General features: G+C 44.7%; 1 protein-coding gene across 1 annotated transcript in view; it reads right to left on the minus strand.

Annotated features, from left to right (window-relative positions):
• LOC118121717 (polypeptide N-acetylgalactosaminyltransferase 10) overlaps positions 1-18,345 on the minus strand; it is a 49,722-nt gene that overhangs the window by 12,510 nt on the left and 18,867 nt on the right. The window contains 5 exon segments of the mRNA XM_035177784.2: positions 282-465; positions 2,108-2,293; positions 13,037-13,203; positions 15,803-15,827; positions 15,830-15,940. Coding sequence (XP_035033675.2) covers positions 282-465; positions 2,108-2,293; positions 13,037-13,203; positions 15,803-15,827; positions 15,830-15,940 — 673 coding nt within the window.

Raw genomic sequence — 18,345 nt, forward strand, 5'->3', positions numbered from 1 at the left:
TGTCATCCTGACCTGACGTGTGTTGCCTTTCCAGACAGAATCAACTGGGCTGAGGGGGAGATGATGCTAAATCAAACCCTGCTGGAGAACTATGAAACTACAGACACATCATTAAACCCAACGTCACTTTGACAAGTGTCGTTCGCTTCCATCCCAAACCAGAGAAGTTGATAAGTGATGATGAGTCGTTCAGTCAGTTTGTGTGAAGCCTCAGAAAAGCTCAGCGGTGATTCATGGAAACTGTCGACTGTACAAAGTGCTGCTTCCGTGTCTCTACTCACTCGAAGGGTTCACTGGGCTCGTCCCTCTGCAGCTCCGGGGGGATGGGGATCCGTTTGTAGTACATCTCCCAGTCGAACGCTCCTCGCATGGCGTCGCCCGCCTGCGTGTCGTAGCCGAAGTTGTCGTGGTCGATCACGTCGATCATCGGGCACACGATGGTCTTCCTGTTCTGGGCGATTCGGTCTGAGAGACGGAGAGGAAGGAAAACATGGTTGGTGTTTCATCCGGTACAGAAAAAGTAGAATCACGGCAAAATATTGTATCAACATATCCACCATTTGCAGCAGTAAAGGACGACAGAATGTGTGAGTTTGTGTGTGTGTGTGTTTGTGTGCGTTGCCCTTTTCCCACTGAGCCCTCAGTGCGTGTCAGAAACACATCGAGCACTGCACAGAAAAGGTTGACGTGGGTCACTCAGCGAAAAAAAGGGGTTTTCACGAGGAAAGTCGCGACTCCAGCTGTCATCTCCGCTGCTCGGCATCGGAAAGTGCTCAGGTCTTTTCCTCTCTCAGCATCTATAGGAACCGTTTCTCTGCTGTTTGACTCGACGGCCCAGTGAAGCCCAGTGAAGCCCAGACAACAGGACGACGGACTGAGACAGCAACATCAAGCAAAACTGTCACAGGTCCAGTGAGTCGGGTTCAGGTGGAAAGGATCTAACGGTAGAAACTGAATGTAAAATCATCCTAGAGATGTTTTTACTACTGTGTTTCATCTAAATTGTACAGATTGTTGTTTTCTTAACCCCCGAATGGGCCCTTTGTGTTTAAATACTTTATATTTAAATACTTTATATTTACATCGGGAGCTGGTCCTCTCTACGGAGGCTTTTATGACAACTGAAGCTACCACAGGTTCTCTCTCATGTTTGGAAGGTGATGGTGAACTGAGGGGTGTTCAGCTGCAACATGACACTTCACCACTAGATGTCACTAAATCCTACACACTGAACCTTTAAAAAACTGAGTTTATTCCCGATATTCATCAGGACACTTTTAAAAATATGAAGAATTCTAAGCAGAGTTCGGTGGATTTGTTCCAGCAGCAGCTCTTCTGGTTCAGGAAGCAGAGGATTATGGGTAATATCCACCATTTAGTTGTGTTTCAGTTCAGTGGGACGACGCAGTCAGAGCCCCACTCAACACAGCGATAGACTTTAAGAACAAGAGAATAAATCACTTTGTGGGCGCAGGACAAAGTGCAGGGCGGAACTGTTGCTCAGTAAAAGTTACGTAATGTTGCTTTAATGTCAATTTGTTTCTTAAAGCAAGTTAGTACATTTGTTTACAAGGTAACATCCAGATTTACGTTTCTTTGACAGATAGAATTCAGAATATCTACTGGAGGTCATTTAAGTGCGTGAGTGTTTTCTCCTCTTCACTTTTAAATTGGAAATTATAGTTTATTATAAACACGAGTGCCGCACATCAAACACGATGGTAAAAAACAAGTCGTAACTTCACTCATCATTCCATCACTCCATATCGTCTCCATTATGAATAATATGGTGCAGCAGCAGCAGCAGGAGGGCACAGTGACACGTGTTCATATACAGACGTGTTCTGTGTAAACAGCTTGACATTAAGGTAATATGGGTCATAAGGTTTGTTGAGTAATGCGTCCGTGCAGGATGGAGTCGCGCTGAGAAACAGCTCGACACGAGGCCTTAATGGAAAAATGGTAAATGGGAACGTGGGACTGGTGGTGAGCAGGTCCAGCTATAAAAGAAGCACTCAGACTCCCAGCAGGGGGGTGTGTGTGTCTGTTTGTGTGTGTGTGTGTGTGTGTGTGTGTGTGTGTGTGTGTGTGCGTGTGCGTGTCTCACCCAGCAGCGGCGGCAGCCAGTTGACATTAGCTTCGCAGTGAGAGTCCAGGAAGGTGATGACTTCTCCTCGAGCAGCCGCGGCCCCCAACAGGCGAGTCCTGATCAGCCCCTCCCTCTTCTTCGTCCGCAGGATTTGAACCTTGGGCACCCGGGACATGTACTCCTCCAGCGGAGCCTTCAGGTGCTCTGCTCAGAGGAACAAGGGAAGATGGAGGCAGACGATGACATCATGGCTGCTGCCAAATTATTTGGGGAAATGGTTTCATTTTTCCTCCAGCTGCTGTTTTGGTTTTCTCTCATCGTGACACATGTGTTTATTCACAGAATATCTTCTTCCTCTTGTATTTGCACATAGAAGTTGTGTTTATTTTGTATAGTATATGTATTTTTTGTAGTATTTACTGTATGTTCATTTGTACACAATTAACACCGGAGTCACATTCCTAGTATGTGAACACACACATGAGAAATAATCCTGATTCTGATTCTGATTCTGATTCTGATTCTGGGACTGTTGACCACATAACAAGAAACTGTCTATGTTGCTTTTTTCTTAGTACAAATAGCCACACTGGTTTCTCTGCCTCCTACACTCAGAATTCAGTTTGTGGGTTTGTTGAGTTTAGGATGTGTTGTGAATATTTAGAAACTAAATCTGTAAAAGTAGCTTGTTTCACCTTTGTACAAACATGAAGCTTTTCCAGCGAATGCAATTCGTTGCAGCATCGACGGACGAACAGTTAAAGATATATTTTCTTGACTCTGTCCAGTTGCATTCACAGTGTAGAGTTTACGCTGCAGTGCTCTGGGATCGACTGGTGAACTGCAGACTACCCAGTGTTTCTTGCTTCTTGTCCAGTTGCATGCTGGGAGCTGGGACCGACTCCAGCTGCCTGCAACCTGACACATGCTCAGCAGTTTTGAAAATTGCTTCGGATGTTTGCAGCAGGAGAAGTGAAGGGCATTTTTATAAAAAGCTGCGAAGTTCTCTCAGCCTCTGAATCAGAAAACTTTGTAACAAATAACTTTCCTTCTGATTTCAATGAATTACGCAGACAAATGTCCTCAAAACATGAGTCTCACACCAGCTGATTACAGATGTTCTTATGATGTACATGAACTTTATTAGTTTGTTGGTCCTTGGAACAAAACCTTGGCCTCGCAGTGTAATTGTGATAACAACGATCTCATCCTGCTGCAGGACGAGTAAACAAAAGCTCGACAGCACATTTGAACCCGAAGCTTTGTTGGACCTATCGTCAGGCGGATGGATTTCACTCTGTCAGACCACCATGGGCCCTGTGCCTGTGAAACTCCATCCATCACTGATATGTGTGTGCGGAGTTCAGAGACCATTTGCTACAGAAGCAGGTCGGTTCAACGTCGCCCTGAACAGATGAGGCCTCTGTCTGTTTGATTGTTGGTTTGTTTGTTTGTCTGCAGGATGGAAGGATGGGACACGGGGCAGGAAAGGAAAGGAAGCATGTGTGCACTGATTACATCACTTTAACGTACGTGAAGACAGTTAATGACCAAAACAGGAGATGTGCAACAAGTCTCTCTCTCAGCCTCAGTTTGAAATCTGTGTCCACGAGCAGCTGAACTCTGAGACAAGGCCGTTAATACAGCGATCAGTTCTGCAAGTAGCAAAACTCTCCTCAACCTAATCCCTCAAGCTGCGTGTTTGTGATGCAGTTTACAGCCGTCCGTCTCTTTTATTTTATCTCTGGCCGTCTCACTTCATCAAATACTAATCGCTCCGCCGCTGCCTTCATAGCGAGCGCAGAGGTTTTGTCTCTTGAATCTTGAAGGTCAGCCATATCTACGTTCTGCTGTGGTGTTTATTGTGTTTGGTGGTGGCCGACCTACACGCTGTAAAGCGTGACATTGCAACAAGGGCGGGGGGGCTCTGCGAGGTCAGCATCAAACTGTGAGGGAACGGCGAGCTGTCCTTCCTGTCGGCCTCCGTGATAAATCAACCCATTAAAGTCTGAGCGTTACGAGGCTCATTCTACACAAAGCAAATCTCACATCATCCTGCTAATGACGGGCAGTGAGGCGAAATGAATCAACGAGCATTTGCCCCCGTGCGTGGAGAGAACCTGTGTGGGGGGGAGGTAAGGGAGAGGAAGATCAGAGTGTTTCATTATGATTGGTTCATTTTACGCTGAATAAATTGGAATACAGCTCACACTGTTTACCAGAAAGCAAGGAGGCAATTAATCATGCTAATGAGCGCGGGCTGATGTCGGCAAACACATTAGTCTTTATTAGAATGTGAAGCCGAGGAGATCGGGGGTGCTGCGGTGTCGTGGATGTCGGGGTCGTTTCGCAGCGTGGAGCCGAGGAATGAATTAGTCAGACACCGGGCTGGTGATAGAAATCCAGGCCACTTATCCACCGAAGACTCCACCTGGTCCCGGCTGCACCGAGCATCCCTCTCTGCCCGTCGGCCTGCTCGCCGCCTGTCGCTCTCGGGCTCTCCGGTGGACTGAGGGCGGCCGGCGCCTCTTTCATGTGCTCACAGGGGGCCGCACTCAAACACGAATTAGCGGTTAGCAGATGAAAGGCTCGGCGGTCGGCCTCAGGCTCCTGTCAAAGTGTCTGTGCACATTTAATATGTCATTGATGAAAATGTACGTGTGTTACGCTCGTCTCACTTCGGCGAGTTGAACCTGCACCTGAGTGTGTGAAAGAAGCTGTTTCTCACTTCAGCTCTTTCACTACGTCTCAATCAGGCAAACTGCAACCCCCTTGCATTAACACACGATTAATATTAACGATTGAGCTCAATGAAGACGTCTCTGAAAGGAATCCAGGTGTGTGTCTGTAGAATTAATTCTCGTACTAAATTACAAACCCTTAATAACTTCCAAATGGAACCAGAGTGAAAAAGGATAATGTTTTTCAGGTTGATCTCTATAAACAGATTCTACATGTGAATATGACAGTAGAAGTATTTGGTTATAATCCTGGATGGTTCATCTTTGTGGTTATAAAAAAACAAGCAACAGATTTTCTTTGGAGCAGAGTCTTAATATTTATATATTAAATGTGTTAAAGCCAAAATGTGTGAAATAAATCAATCGAAAAATGATGAGTTTTTACAAAACTAAAAATGGATCCAGTCCAATATTGGATTCTTCTGTCGTATCCCCCGATGAAATATCATGGAAATCAGTTCAGTAGTTTTATCATGATTCTGCAATAACTATATCAGACAGAGAGAAAAAGTCAATAAAACCACAGCCTCCTCAGTGGAGCTATAATTCAAACTCAAAAATACATTTTCACATTCAAAAGGTCGAAAGCTCCAAAAGCAAATTAAAGTTTGTTGTAATTGGACCATCGGGGTCAAATTATGTTTTTCCAAAGATTGAGTCCTTGATGTCATTCTGACTTTTAGACACTGGAGTCAAACCTGCCTTCATTATTTTAACTATGATTCGACACAAAATTCATATTCCAATCCATCATCAGCTTTTTTGTACATAAATACATTTGAAATTCATGGAGAAAAACTTGATTTAAAAAAAGTGAAATCTGCATCATTCAATGCTTCAATCGATGTCAATTAGAAAAGAGCTCCTGCTGAAAGTGTGGTTCCTGTATTACATGAACACAAATACACAATAAACTCTTCTCCCCAAATACCAGCAGCGAATCGGCCCTGGGTCATTTCTTAAAATTCAATTAGCTGTGAGACAGAGTGGATCCAACATGGCGACTCACTTTCCCTCTGCAAACACATCCCAGTGCCCTCGTGAACTCTATTACACTCTGTCAGTTTCCTTTTTCCATGTGCCGGCCTGATTTCTTCTGCCACCGTCATTTAAATAAAATAAACCTGTTTATGGAGGAATTGACTGAGCGTGTTGTGGGACAGGAGGTAGAAGGAATTTAAGGAGACGCAGGAAAAAGCGATGATGCCATGATTCAGCAAACCTGCTTATTAACAGCCCAGAAACTTTGCATCCGTCTCACTGGCGGATCTTTCCTCCATCTTTACTGTGACGCGCCGCTTGTGAGAGTTCGGCTCTTAACTCTTTACATCTCCTCCTCTTACACTCGGCTGTAGACCCCCCCTCGGTGTGTGCTGGAGGTTATGAGTCGATGAAGCGAGTACAACTGAGATCGCCCTCCCTTAAAAGAAACGACCCCGCGGGGCAAGAAGGTTATTACAAGCCACAGTTAGGTTTATATTTGTCGGCGACCTCTAGTGGTCGTAGTAATTATGACGGGAGTTGGGTCGTGAAGGTGAGGGGTCGACGTAACTCAGGATTTTAAAGACTGTGGAGACCGCTGCTCAAATCTGCACCTTTAAAAACATATGTATTATGTATTAGAGAATAAAAATGTATCAGACTGGAAACCCTGAAGTTACTGTCCCTGAAGTTCTACTCTATTTTAGCTCTATACTTTCAGGTCTTGCACTACATCAGTTCCACATGGGGATTTTAAAAATCAAATTCTGCAAATCAACAAATTCCTGTTTTTCCATTCAACTTGTAGAAAGTTCTTCGAGTTTAGACACTGTAGGTTTAACTTTTAAATTAATGATCATTTATGCATAATGCTTTTCTTCGAGAACACCAGCATCTGTTCTTCAATCTTCATCTTAACACATTTTTCCTGATGTATTTTTGCTCCATTCATCCGACCCACTGCACCAGAACTGATGTAAAGTGATGAATAAAATCCTGACTCACAAAACCCCACAGAAGCACAGGAGGAAATACAGCAGTTTGAATTATCTGTAGCTCTTTTATTAAATATCCGTTCATGAACATTTATCTTTGAATATGTTTTCTGCTTCAAATTCACTGAAAATTTAAAAGATGTTTTACTGAAGAGCTTTTTTTTGGTTCAGGAGAATAAAGTGATTAAAAGGACCAAACAGCTGAGGAATGTCGGTCTGAAGGGAATTTGCTGCTTCTCGAGTCTCGTGAACCCATTTTTCAAGGTTATGACTCAACGCTGAGGCCAAATCTACATCCCCGGACCAGAGCAGCGGCCCAGTGGACGTGACTCATCTGATCGTCTCCTCTCAGGGACACGTGGGAATCGATCAGTTCCCACTGATGACTCCACGTCTCTAAATGGCAACACTCAATTAGCTCCTTTTGTCCTCTGTCGCCTGTCTCCCTCTCAACCTCCCTCTTCATATCACTCTCTCCCTCGTCTCTGTCACACTTCACTGAGCGCCATTACCCCATTATCCCCCCACACACACACACACACACACACACACACACACACACACACACACACACACACAGACACACACAGACACACAGACGCTGGCATGAATGAATAAACATGCTGAACTTTGATCAGTCGTTCTGCATTGCTTCCTCTCTCTCTCTCTCTCTCTCTCTCTCTCTCTCTCTCTCTCTCTCGCCTCCTATCTCCTCATCGCCGCCGCTCCCTCTCCTCTCCTCACCTCACCTCTCCATCACGCAGATGGCAAAGCTGCCGGCGTTGATAAGAGCGTTCAAAGTAGCGGCGCTCTGCTGACAGCAGCTTTCTCAGGCGGCCAAAGCAACTCAATAATTAATAAAACCGTCCAGAAATGTAATCAGTTCATTAAGTGCCCGGGCCGACGTCAAGCCAACATTTCTGAATCTATTAGACGGAGTGCCGTGTAATTAACTGAGCACGTTTATGCTCCCCAGAGGACGAACCCTCGATTTGCAGATTCCCTCCAGTGCACGAAAGGGCCTTTCCATGAACATCACCTTTTACAAGTCTGATCGTTTGGGCGAAACTCGGGCAACACCAACTTCTTCCAGACGCATTCCAGCTCGGTATCAGTGATAATCCCTGTCCACACTAACACACCTGAAAACACATCACGTGACCATGCGCCCCGGTCACGTGTGTGCCGGTGTAAACAGGAAGTCTAATCTGCAGCTGGTTGCTTAGTAACAGAACAGCATCGGTGAAAAGAAAGACACTTTTTGAAACTTCCTCAAAACTCAAGGAAAAATTCATCCGAGGCTACAAAGAAATAAACAACATCATTTCCAGACACATTTTTGCCCGTTCAGACTGTAACGCAGATCCGGAGTTTTCAAAATTAAATGATGCAACAACATTTCCAAACTTCTCTCTTTCAGGTTTTCAAAACCTCCAGACGTCAGAAGTGAAGGTAGCAACAGTTAAGTGTTAACAATGTTAAAGCGTGGATGTAGCCTCGGTGCAGAAATGTCCGTGCTTTCATTTCACAGGCAGCTGTTGTCGGCAGCTCCGTGCTCCCACACTTCCAAAGGTTACAGCTATTTTCTTTACGAACACAAAGAGAGAAAATGTTTTCCACCGAATCTGGAGATGTATTTCTTCACAGTTAGCAGCCGTCAGGTCTCTGGGGGCTGCAGGTCGGAGGCTGTGCTGACGCCGGCCGTCTGACCACCAACTGGAACTGCATCAACAGACACTCTGCATAGGAGCAGGCCACTCCTCACAAGAAATGAAGCATTGCAGCCATTTGCTCAACTGATCCCATGGGGGAGCAGAGGGGGAGTGTGGGGGGGGGGTTGGAGGGTTGGGTAATTGAATGATCAATCTGCCAGTGGCAGGTTTCCATCACAGAGGAGCTGATGGTGCAGTGTGGCACCGCCGCAGGCCCACGGAATAAATACAAGCTCTGCTGCCGGCTGTGATTACGTGACACGAGTTTCATTCTAAATGAAAATGAATGTGTTGTGTTCGAGAGCAGAACAAAACAACAGGACTCCGTTTTACAGGCTGCACCGGAATCTAACGGCCGGCGCCGAGCGCTTGGCACAGAGCTGCTCTCTGATCGCAGCTCTGTATATCACCGTAGCAGTAATAAAGAAGGAGAAGATGAGCTTCTCTCAGCATCTTCTGACTCGTTGAAAAAGTAAATATAGGTTCACTGCCAATGTGTCGGGAACATGGCCAGAAACTCCCCCATTAGTTTTCACTAAACTAAGAGGAAAAAACTCTAAATGCTTAAATGAATCATGTTTATATTTGAAGGAGCTACAGTGTGAGATATTTGAAACTAGGATTCCTTTATATCACAGGTTGACCTTTTCCAAGTCAGTGCGGACTAGCAGCAGAGGTGAGGTTTGACCATATGAGACCTTTTCTTATTGGAATCCCAAGTAATCCTGATTTGTTGGAACATGTAAGACTCCAGCAGGTTACATTCAGCAACGCAGACACTCTTATGTTCATGGTTCCCTCTCCTCTCCTCCTAATAACACACTTTCCTCCTCCCTGACGGCGAGGAGAGCGAGGAGGCAGCTTTTTCTGCTCTTTTCAGTTTCTGCAAGTGACAAGTCACAGCTACTTTCTCGGCGCCGTCTGGCCATAAATCCGTGAAATGACTCGGGCTCCACCGGCAGAATTCATCGCTCACGCTCAGCTACAAATGCTAAAGCTGCCAGACACACATGCGACCGTTTACCCTGCAGAGAGGGAGCGGGGGGGGAATCACACTCGTGTTAGAATCACTGCAGCCGAGTTACACAGAGGTAGAATCGGGTCAAAATGATATCAACTTAATGCAGCACCTGTGCTGTTGAACCTCTATTGATAAAGTCATGATGTCACTTGTGACTTTGCAGAGTAGTTAATCCATTCACCATTTCCCCACAAAGACGAGCACAGTGAGATTTATACATAAAACCATATTAGTGGTTTTCTTTATGTCATGATATTAAATCTGAGAATATTGTACTTTACATATAGGTGTTTAATATAAGATATTGTGTCGTTTCTCCTGCTGAGCGGTGAAGAAACGAGAGATATGGAGGTGCCACCGTCGGCTCTGACAGAAACACTTGCTCACTCTGTGTCACGCTCGGTCGCTGGCTGTAAATCAGAGCTGCCCGCTGGTCGGACGAGGAGGAGGAGCGAGGGCGAGAGATAAACTGAGAGAGAGAGAGGCCAAACGGTGGGCGTGTCTCTCTCTCTCTCTCTCTCTCTCTCTCTCTCTCTCTCTCTCTCTCTCTCTCTCTCTCTCTCCTCTGTAATTAAACAAGATATGAACTGTTCTTACATCTCCAACTATTAACTATTAACTACGTATATTGTATGTCACACTTACAGCTGTTCTATTCTAACTATTACATTTCTTCCACATTGCGACACGTCTGAAGTTTAGATATTTTAAATCCTGACGACACACGTGGATGTGTATTAACTCAGCGGGTTGATAAGAGAGAGAGGCTGACGTGTGAAATGAGGCTGATTTCCTCCCACACTGGAGCGATCCTTTAACGGCCGCATTAATAAACCTGCAGGTCATTCTTTTAATTACAACATGTGTAATCTGACGCCCCTCACAGGCGGACTTCACTTCTCTGGGAGGAGAAACTGTCTCGTCGTGATTCATTGTGCTTCGGGAAAACTGTTCCGGGTTCTGGTGAATAATGAAGTGTTATAAATATAACAGTAAAAAGACTTCAGGCTCCACGGCTGCTGTTTAACGGAGAGCAGGTAAGTCAGCGTCAGCAGAAGTGACTGGGAGGGTTTCCCACCACCTGTGTGTGTGTGTGTGTGTGTGTGTGTGTGTGTGTGTGTGTGTGTGTGTGTGTGTGAGCTTGGCTGCCACCTAGTTTTGATCGATGCATTTTAATTACATTCTTCAAAAAACTGCGAACTGGATGTAAAGTATTTAAACTGTATTCACTCCACTTTCCCCACATGAGGTAAAATATACGAGATATTCTGGTTTTGGTGGATTTTTCTGACATTACTGTTTTATTGTTCAAGTTTTTTTCTTGTCTGTTCTTGCTTTATTTGAATTTCCATCATAATATTATTGTTATCATTAAAAATGTGGTTATTATCATATATTCTTTATTATTCTAGTAAAACTACAATCTGTAAAAGAGGAAAAGGAGTCAGAAGTTCTTCTGGAAGTTCACATGTGAATCGTTAGCCTCTCACCATCACAGACAATTAAACAGCGTCTTGGTGAATTAGTGTGTGAACCACAAATGAGGAACCTCAGTGTTGAACACACTTTATGATTAATCACTTTTCTCTCTCCTGTATCACACACTCCCCCACTGATCCATTATGCAGGGGTTCAAAGCCCAGCATTGATTTGTGGTACATTCTGTGGAGGGATTATTTTCTCCAGCATTGTTCCAGCAGCTCCTCGAACCACAGAGCAGAACCGATTGAAGTTCACTTTGTCCTTGTGTCTCTTAAGCCTTAATTACAGCCCGACTCATTTCTTATCAAAGGCCGGTGATGGTGAGAGGGAACGTGAGAGCGCACGGCCTGCAGAGGTCAGACCTCCTCCCTGCAGCTCCTGCTCCTCCATCCGTCCTGACCACAGAGGGACCAGGACCAAACAGGTTCCAGGTTCAGGGACTAGTTCTGTGCTTCCTGTCCACAGGGATCTGGTGGGGGGGTGTGATGCCGCAGGAGAAGAAGGTTTAAAATCCTCTTCGTCTGAATCTTTATGTGAAATTATAATTATTATGGTTTGACATGAATAACCTCTGCCTCCACGTGTGTGCCCAACAATAGTCATTTTTTTACCCCTTCAAATGAATCTATATTTCTGCACATTTAAATATGATAAGATGATGATGATGTCACTGGTTATGTACACTGTAATGTGTGCACGGCTTCTAAGTTCAGGTAGAGATTGTAGTAGATCCTGAAATAATGAAAAGTCAACGCCGAGTCGAGAAATGGGATTTATATCTGTTTGCATCATCCCTGGAAAGACCAGACCTTTGGACCAATCACAGGAAGTAGAGACAGCATTAAACGAAAGATGAAGAAGAAGAGGAAGAGGAAGAGGAAGCAGCTGCAGTCTTCACCTCTTCACCAAATTCTTTAGTCCCTAAATTACAACGTGAAACCAAAACTAACAGATCAAATGAAACTATGGAACAAACATGAGGCTTCAGACTCTCAGGTCAGAGCTTCTGGGTTCTGCCTCCGAGCTTTGATCGGTGTGAAGTCTCAGGCAGAGAAAAGTCTCATTACCGTGGAGACGAGAGGTAAACACACCCGTCAACGAGGGACTGTGACAAAGAGCACTAATTAACAAGGAACTAAACACTGTCTTCTTAACGTAGCTGCTGACGGAAGAGAGCGGAAACAACGCACACACGTACACAACCACACAACAATGCCAGAGACATGTTGGTGGCTGAGGAGCGACGGCAGAGACACACAAACAAATCCACACAAACGCTGCAGCAGAGACACTTTGTTTTCAGATGTTATTACACTGTCATCATTCTCGTGGAAAGAGGGCGGACATCTTCAAACGACCAATTACTGACGCCCCCAGTTACAAAGAGACACACGCTGCTGAACCACCGAGACGCTGAAGCTGCTGCTTGCTGCTGATTGTTGTTCACTTTGCAGGGTTTAGTTTTCTGTCTCTGTCCAAACTGGGAGAACTGAAAACCAATTTAAACTGCACAATATAAAAGTTAGATATTGGTTGAATATAGAATCAAGCCCCTCTCTGCAAACACAAATGTACATTCTGCTTCATTTCCTGCATATTTTAAGGAAAAGTCTTCGGTGAAGATCATTATTTTGATAACTTTGGTTTTAATGAGTTATTTGAAGATATGAGAACTTCATGATTGACAGCTGAGACTGACTCGTGATTGGTCGAGCAGGACCTCGATACCGCGGCTCCGTTACACGACCAACACTGTGCAGCCCCTGGCGCCATGTGACGTCAGGATATTAGCAAACATTAAAGCTTCATTTTCAGACGAGTGGAAGAAGTGGAGACGTTTGGAAACACGAGTAAAATTACCCAATTAAAGAAATTGGGTTTCGAGCTAAACGGACAAATACATTCACAAAAATCAGTCACACACACCAAACACTGCTTTTCTCATCAGTGTGTGTGTGTGTGTGTGTGTGTGTGTGTGTGTGTGTGTGTGTGTGTGTGTGTGTGTGTGTCTGTACCTTTGTCGCTGAAGTCGTCGACCAGGATGACCTCGGCGATGAGCTGTGGAGGCGAGCGGTTCAGGATGCTGTGAACGGTCCTCAGCAGCGACGACCAGCCCTCGTTATGGAACGGGATGATGATGCTGGTGTTGGGCAGCTTCTCCGCATACAGCTTCTGTTTGCAGCTACACACACACACACACACACACACACACACACACACACACACACACACACACACACACACACACACACACACACACACACACACACACACACACAATGAATACACGGATGTAGTAGTTGGATGTTGTCATTTTACAATCCTGTCATTGCTTTTGGGATGAGAGAGAACATCTCATCCACGTCCCCTGATCCAGCAGCTGTTCTCCTGCTCACACACTCGCCTCCTCAGCGGATCTCCGGTCGCCGAGGTGACAGATGGATTCACTGCACTAATGGATGTGTTTGAGCCGGGCGGCGGACAGACGCTCAGATCCAGGTGCAATCTTCTTCCAAACCACTTTTCAATCCATTTTCTATCATTTGTCGTTTCAGTGGAAATTGCATTTGTTCACGTCTCGGAGAGAGAATATGGAAAAGCAATTTCTACGGGACTCCTTTTGATACACACATGGGTTTAGTGTGGACTGTTTCCTGCCACGTTGGTCAATTAAAAAAAAAACAGATGATCCTGAGGAAACAACAAGAAGTTTCCAGTAAAATCATGTTGAATGTGTCAGATTTGATCATTTGACCGAAGCTAGTAGCTCGACATCAACATGACATGACGCCTGCTCCCCGTTGTCGAGGACGTCTTCGTCACCACCTCCTCTTCTCTTACGTCTGCAGGTTCAAGCAATGAACTGGACACAGATTGGAGTAGAACTCAAGACAAGGTCCAAAGCTGGAAGTGCTTTTTTATACGACACAAGAATAAACTTTGATCATTTATGACCATATATAATAATGACAAAAACAAGACAGTGACATTAAAACTGGAAAAAAAACTATTTTTCGGGTTCTTTATGCATTTAAAGTGTTGAATTTGTCTGGGAAATAAACAGGAATCTGATAAAACCCCTGAACTGAGTGTAAGACCACCACAGTTTGACCTTTAGCGATGTAAAGTCCTTCAGACAGGCGGCTGATTGCAGCTCAGTGCAGCTCTGACACGTTCCCCCTGCATCTGAAACAGCTCTAATTTTATTATGTGCAGCACATGCAGCTGTTATCAGCCGCTCACACGCGCTCGGGGGACGAGCTACAGCGATCGTGTCGCTCGCTCTCATCGCAGCGAGCGGGGGGGCCCCTGCAGAGGAGCTAATCAGGGGAAGAGAGTTCTGTTCCCTCGCTGATGGAGAGAGAGAGAAAGTGTGTAGTGAACTGTGTCAGTCGATCAATGTCCGTGTTGAACATCAGCCTGCGTGTTATTCATTCAAATATGAACGCAGGCCGACAGGCCGGCCCGGTGATTGACAGGCGGCCGACCGGTGAATCTTAACAAACCCCCGTCCGAGTCCCTCCGGGGACGGAGGTGAGTGTGTGTGCGCTTCAATTAAATTTCACCAGCGTGCAGAAATCGAATGTGTCAGTTGCTGGTCTGGGAACCGGCTGCCTCCGAGGCACGGACAACACGCCAATCACCAGGAGCCAGACGCTGGCGGGGGGGCAGACGGCCGGCGGGGGGGACGAGGTGAGGGGGCAGCGACCGGGTAACCATGAGGGAGCGACGAGTGTCTGACGGGGACGTACAGTCCCTCTGTCTGCGAGGTCGTCTCCAGTTCTCCAGGAACTTCTGACCTGCTCAAATCCTCCATATCAGGCCTTGGTATTAAAAGGACTTGGTCTCAAAACATTCAAATACAGTCGGTGTTTTGTTCAGATCAGTGTTTGGAGACCTGGCAGAAGATTAACTTGACTTCTGGTAATGAAAACTTCACTTTTTACATCGGGGCCTAACGAGACATGTTCTGATACCGATCCCAGCCCTGGACATGCCTGAGATACTTCAAATAATGCCGGGTCGGGCATCAGCATGTTTGCAAATCTATGATACTGATCTGATAAAACAGCTATTTCCTTTTCCTTCTTTATCAGCAGCTGCATTAACAGTAACACGTACTGTTTTAAAGCAGCATGTTTGAGTGCTCGACATGTGCACAAGCCCCAGCTACCTTCTTAGCACAAATGTCCAAAAACCAGGATTCATATCTTCATGTATTTGTAAGAGTCGTGTTTAGAGGTAAATTGCAGGTCTGCACAAGAAGCTCATCTCGTGTATCAGTGTAGAGATGCTGTGTTTATTCTGAGAACACAGACGTGTGAAGAGAAGCACGAGGAGGACGAGGAGGACGAGGAGGACGAGGAGGACGAGGAGGACGAGGAGGACGAGCAGGTCCTGCTTTCATTAAACAACAGTCCTCCTGAGGGAGCTGGGAGAGAAGAATCGTTCAAAGCTGTTTTCCACTATGAAAGATGAGGGAGGGTCAAGTTGTTGTGAGGCAAAAAGAAAAGCTGTGATTAAAGACCTTTCACTGTGGCATTCTGGGAAAGAGACGGAGCGCACAGGTCGATGTCTGCACAGGTTCTGGATTCTGTCATGTTAGACATATTACGTTTTATTACCTGATGCAGCTGAGGCCTCTGAACCAACCATGTTGTTTAGACATTTCTATACAGCTAAACTTTAACAGCACACACACACACACACACACACACACACACACGCACACACACACGCACACGCACACGCACACACACACACACACACACAGGACTCACTTTGAGGAGCGGATGTCTGGCAGCAGCGGTTGAGGGAGATCCGGTCGCTGACGTAGATGTTGAAGCCGTTCTCTCTGTACGCCTGGTCGACCTGGTCGGTTTCTGACAGAGGGAACGGTTTCCCCTGTTCACCGTTACCTGCAGCGCACACACACACACACACACACACACACACACACACACACACACACACACACACACACACACACACACACACACACACAACACACACAAGGGAATTAATATAAATTCCTACATCGATTTGTACATCAACACCTTGGTTGTCGTATTTCCTACTTTTCCGTTTATTCCCTAATTCATTCGTATTTTATACTTTACATATCCAGTAGATTCACTTTCTCTTCTGTTCCTCTCTCTGTTGAGTTTCTACTGTTTATAGACGACACTGATTTATTACAAGTGGATTTTAAGTGAAAAATTCATCACAAAACGAGGAAACTCTGAAAATAATCCCTTTTAAGAAGCTGCTGGGAGGGAGGAGTCAGAAACAATCAATCCCTTCCATTCAAAATATAATTTCCTGATGATTAATTGGTTGATTCATTGATTGAAGTCTCATATACGGCTTCACAAGAGGAGCACGAACCTCATCACTCCCTGACAACCGGTTCCCAAACAGTGACTTTATGAAATCTGAGCTCATTTCAGGAGTGCATCAAATTACTCCGAGCTGCATGTTTCATTAGCCGCTCATCAATGCTCTCACACACACACACACACACACACACACACACACACACACACACACACACACACACACGTGCACGGAGGCTGATCTGGAGTCAGAGCGGGGCGTCAAATTAACGCCAGCGCTCCTTGTTCCATTAGGCAGAGACGATCTGTCGCTACTCCTGAAGGTAACGAGTGTGGAAAATAACTCCTCAGGTTAACGCCTCATTTCAGAGATAAACTCTCCGACTCCTCAATGTGCTCTTTTCTGTTTTTAATAAACTCCCTCGATCACTTCGTCTTCCAGGCAAAAGTCTGAGAATCATTTTTGAAAAATTCACTTTCAGATAAATTTCCCTCTCAGTCAAGTTTAATTCCGGGTGAATCACTTTTGTTATCTTTCATTTTCAACGTTATTTTGCTGTCAGACTGAACCACGACTCACTGACAGCTCCTGCAAGTGATCTGTCACTTCTCTGAAAAAACACAAGAGACGCTTTAATCTGGTGCTTTCACAAATATCCACTCCAACTTTTGATGGTTTTCTTAATTAGAATTTTTTTATCGGTGAGATCTTTTAAGTTGAAGCACGTCTGCGAGTTTTGTGCTTTTTTTTAAAGTTTTTGCAAAGAAAATCAGTTCGGTGACATCAGCCACTCTCTCTAAACTTTTTTATTTTTATTTTGAAGGCAGTAAGAACGGTTTGCCAGCTTCTGTCTGTGAGTGAATATCATCTCAAATCCCTCGTTAGCATCAGGCAGACGTGACAGAGCCTGAAAGTATAAAACTAACATCCTCCGGATCTCGTTCATCCCGACGTCTGTCACTCAGCAAGGACACGTGTTGATTCCGTCATGTAACTCCATAACCTTTGGTTTTTAAGTTTTAACGCCAGGTTCTGTTTTTCATTTTGTTTATCTTCTTACATCCTTTTACTGTTTTATCATTTGAAGTGTTTTTAGGGCAGGTGCAATATTCAACTCACTTTTATTCTGCTTTATTAATCTGGGTCTTGCATGATATGTCCTACTATAGTGTTGTTGTTGTTGTTGTTGTTGTTGTTGTTTGTTGTGTGTTGTACAATGTACAGCTGCTGTAGCATTTTGGCCCAAGACAAATTATATTTGATTTGATTTGAAAAACATAATGAGGCCCTGTATCTATATATCTAAATTCATCATGAATGTTAAAAACACACAAATATATGTCTGAGTGGGAGGATGATATGACATGTAGTATAACATGTAGTATGACATGTAGTATGACATGTAGTATGACATGTAGTATAACATGTAGTATGACATGTGTGGGAAATGGAGGCGGTCCCCATGACCCTATAGGATGTATGTGCAATCAGCTTAATACATCCCATAGTTACATGTTAGAGCTCAACAACCTTCAGGACGGTCGGGTTCCTTCTCTTTTCAAACCGATCATGACCATGATAGTTTCTTTTATTCATAACCGTCTCACCACTGGGGCTTTATTATTGTAGCCATGACAACCCCCTTTATTTGCTTGACCAGAGCTGAATCTGATCCTTTTCATATTCTCCCACTGATACCGGCACATTTATGTATATTTTCATTTTGTTTATATTATTTTATTTTCTATTATTCTAAGCCTGTTTATCCCAAATGCACCTTGGGAGTCGTAGTTTATTTAATGTACCAATAATTCATCAGAAAAGTTTCCAAACTGTGGAAGTGACCGTCACCTAACATCACTTTTCATACTCACAAGGCTAAATCAGAAACTTCTGACCCATCATGAGAGGAAACAAGTGAATTATGGGACATTTCTTCATCATTCATTGTTTTTTTTGTCTCAAATAACTTCACACCCTCTCACAG

Source organism: Hippoglossus stenolepis, chromosome 15 (genome assembly GCF_022539355.2).
Source record: "Hippoglossus stenolepis isolate QCI-W04-F060 chromosome 15, HSTE1.2, whole genome shotgun sequence".
NCBI classification, from domain to species: domain Eukaryota; kingdom Metazoa; phylum Chordata; class Actinopteri; order Pleuronectiformes; family Pleuronectidae; genus Hippoglossus; species Hippoglossus stenolepis.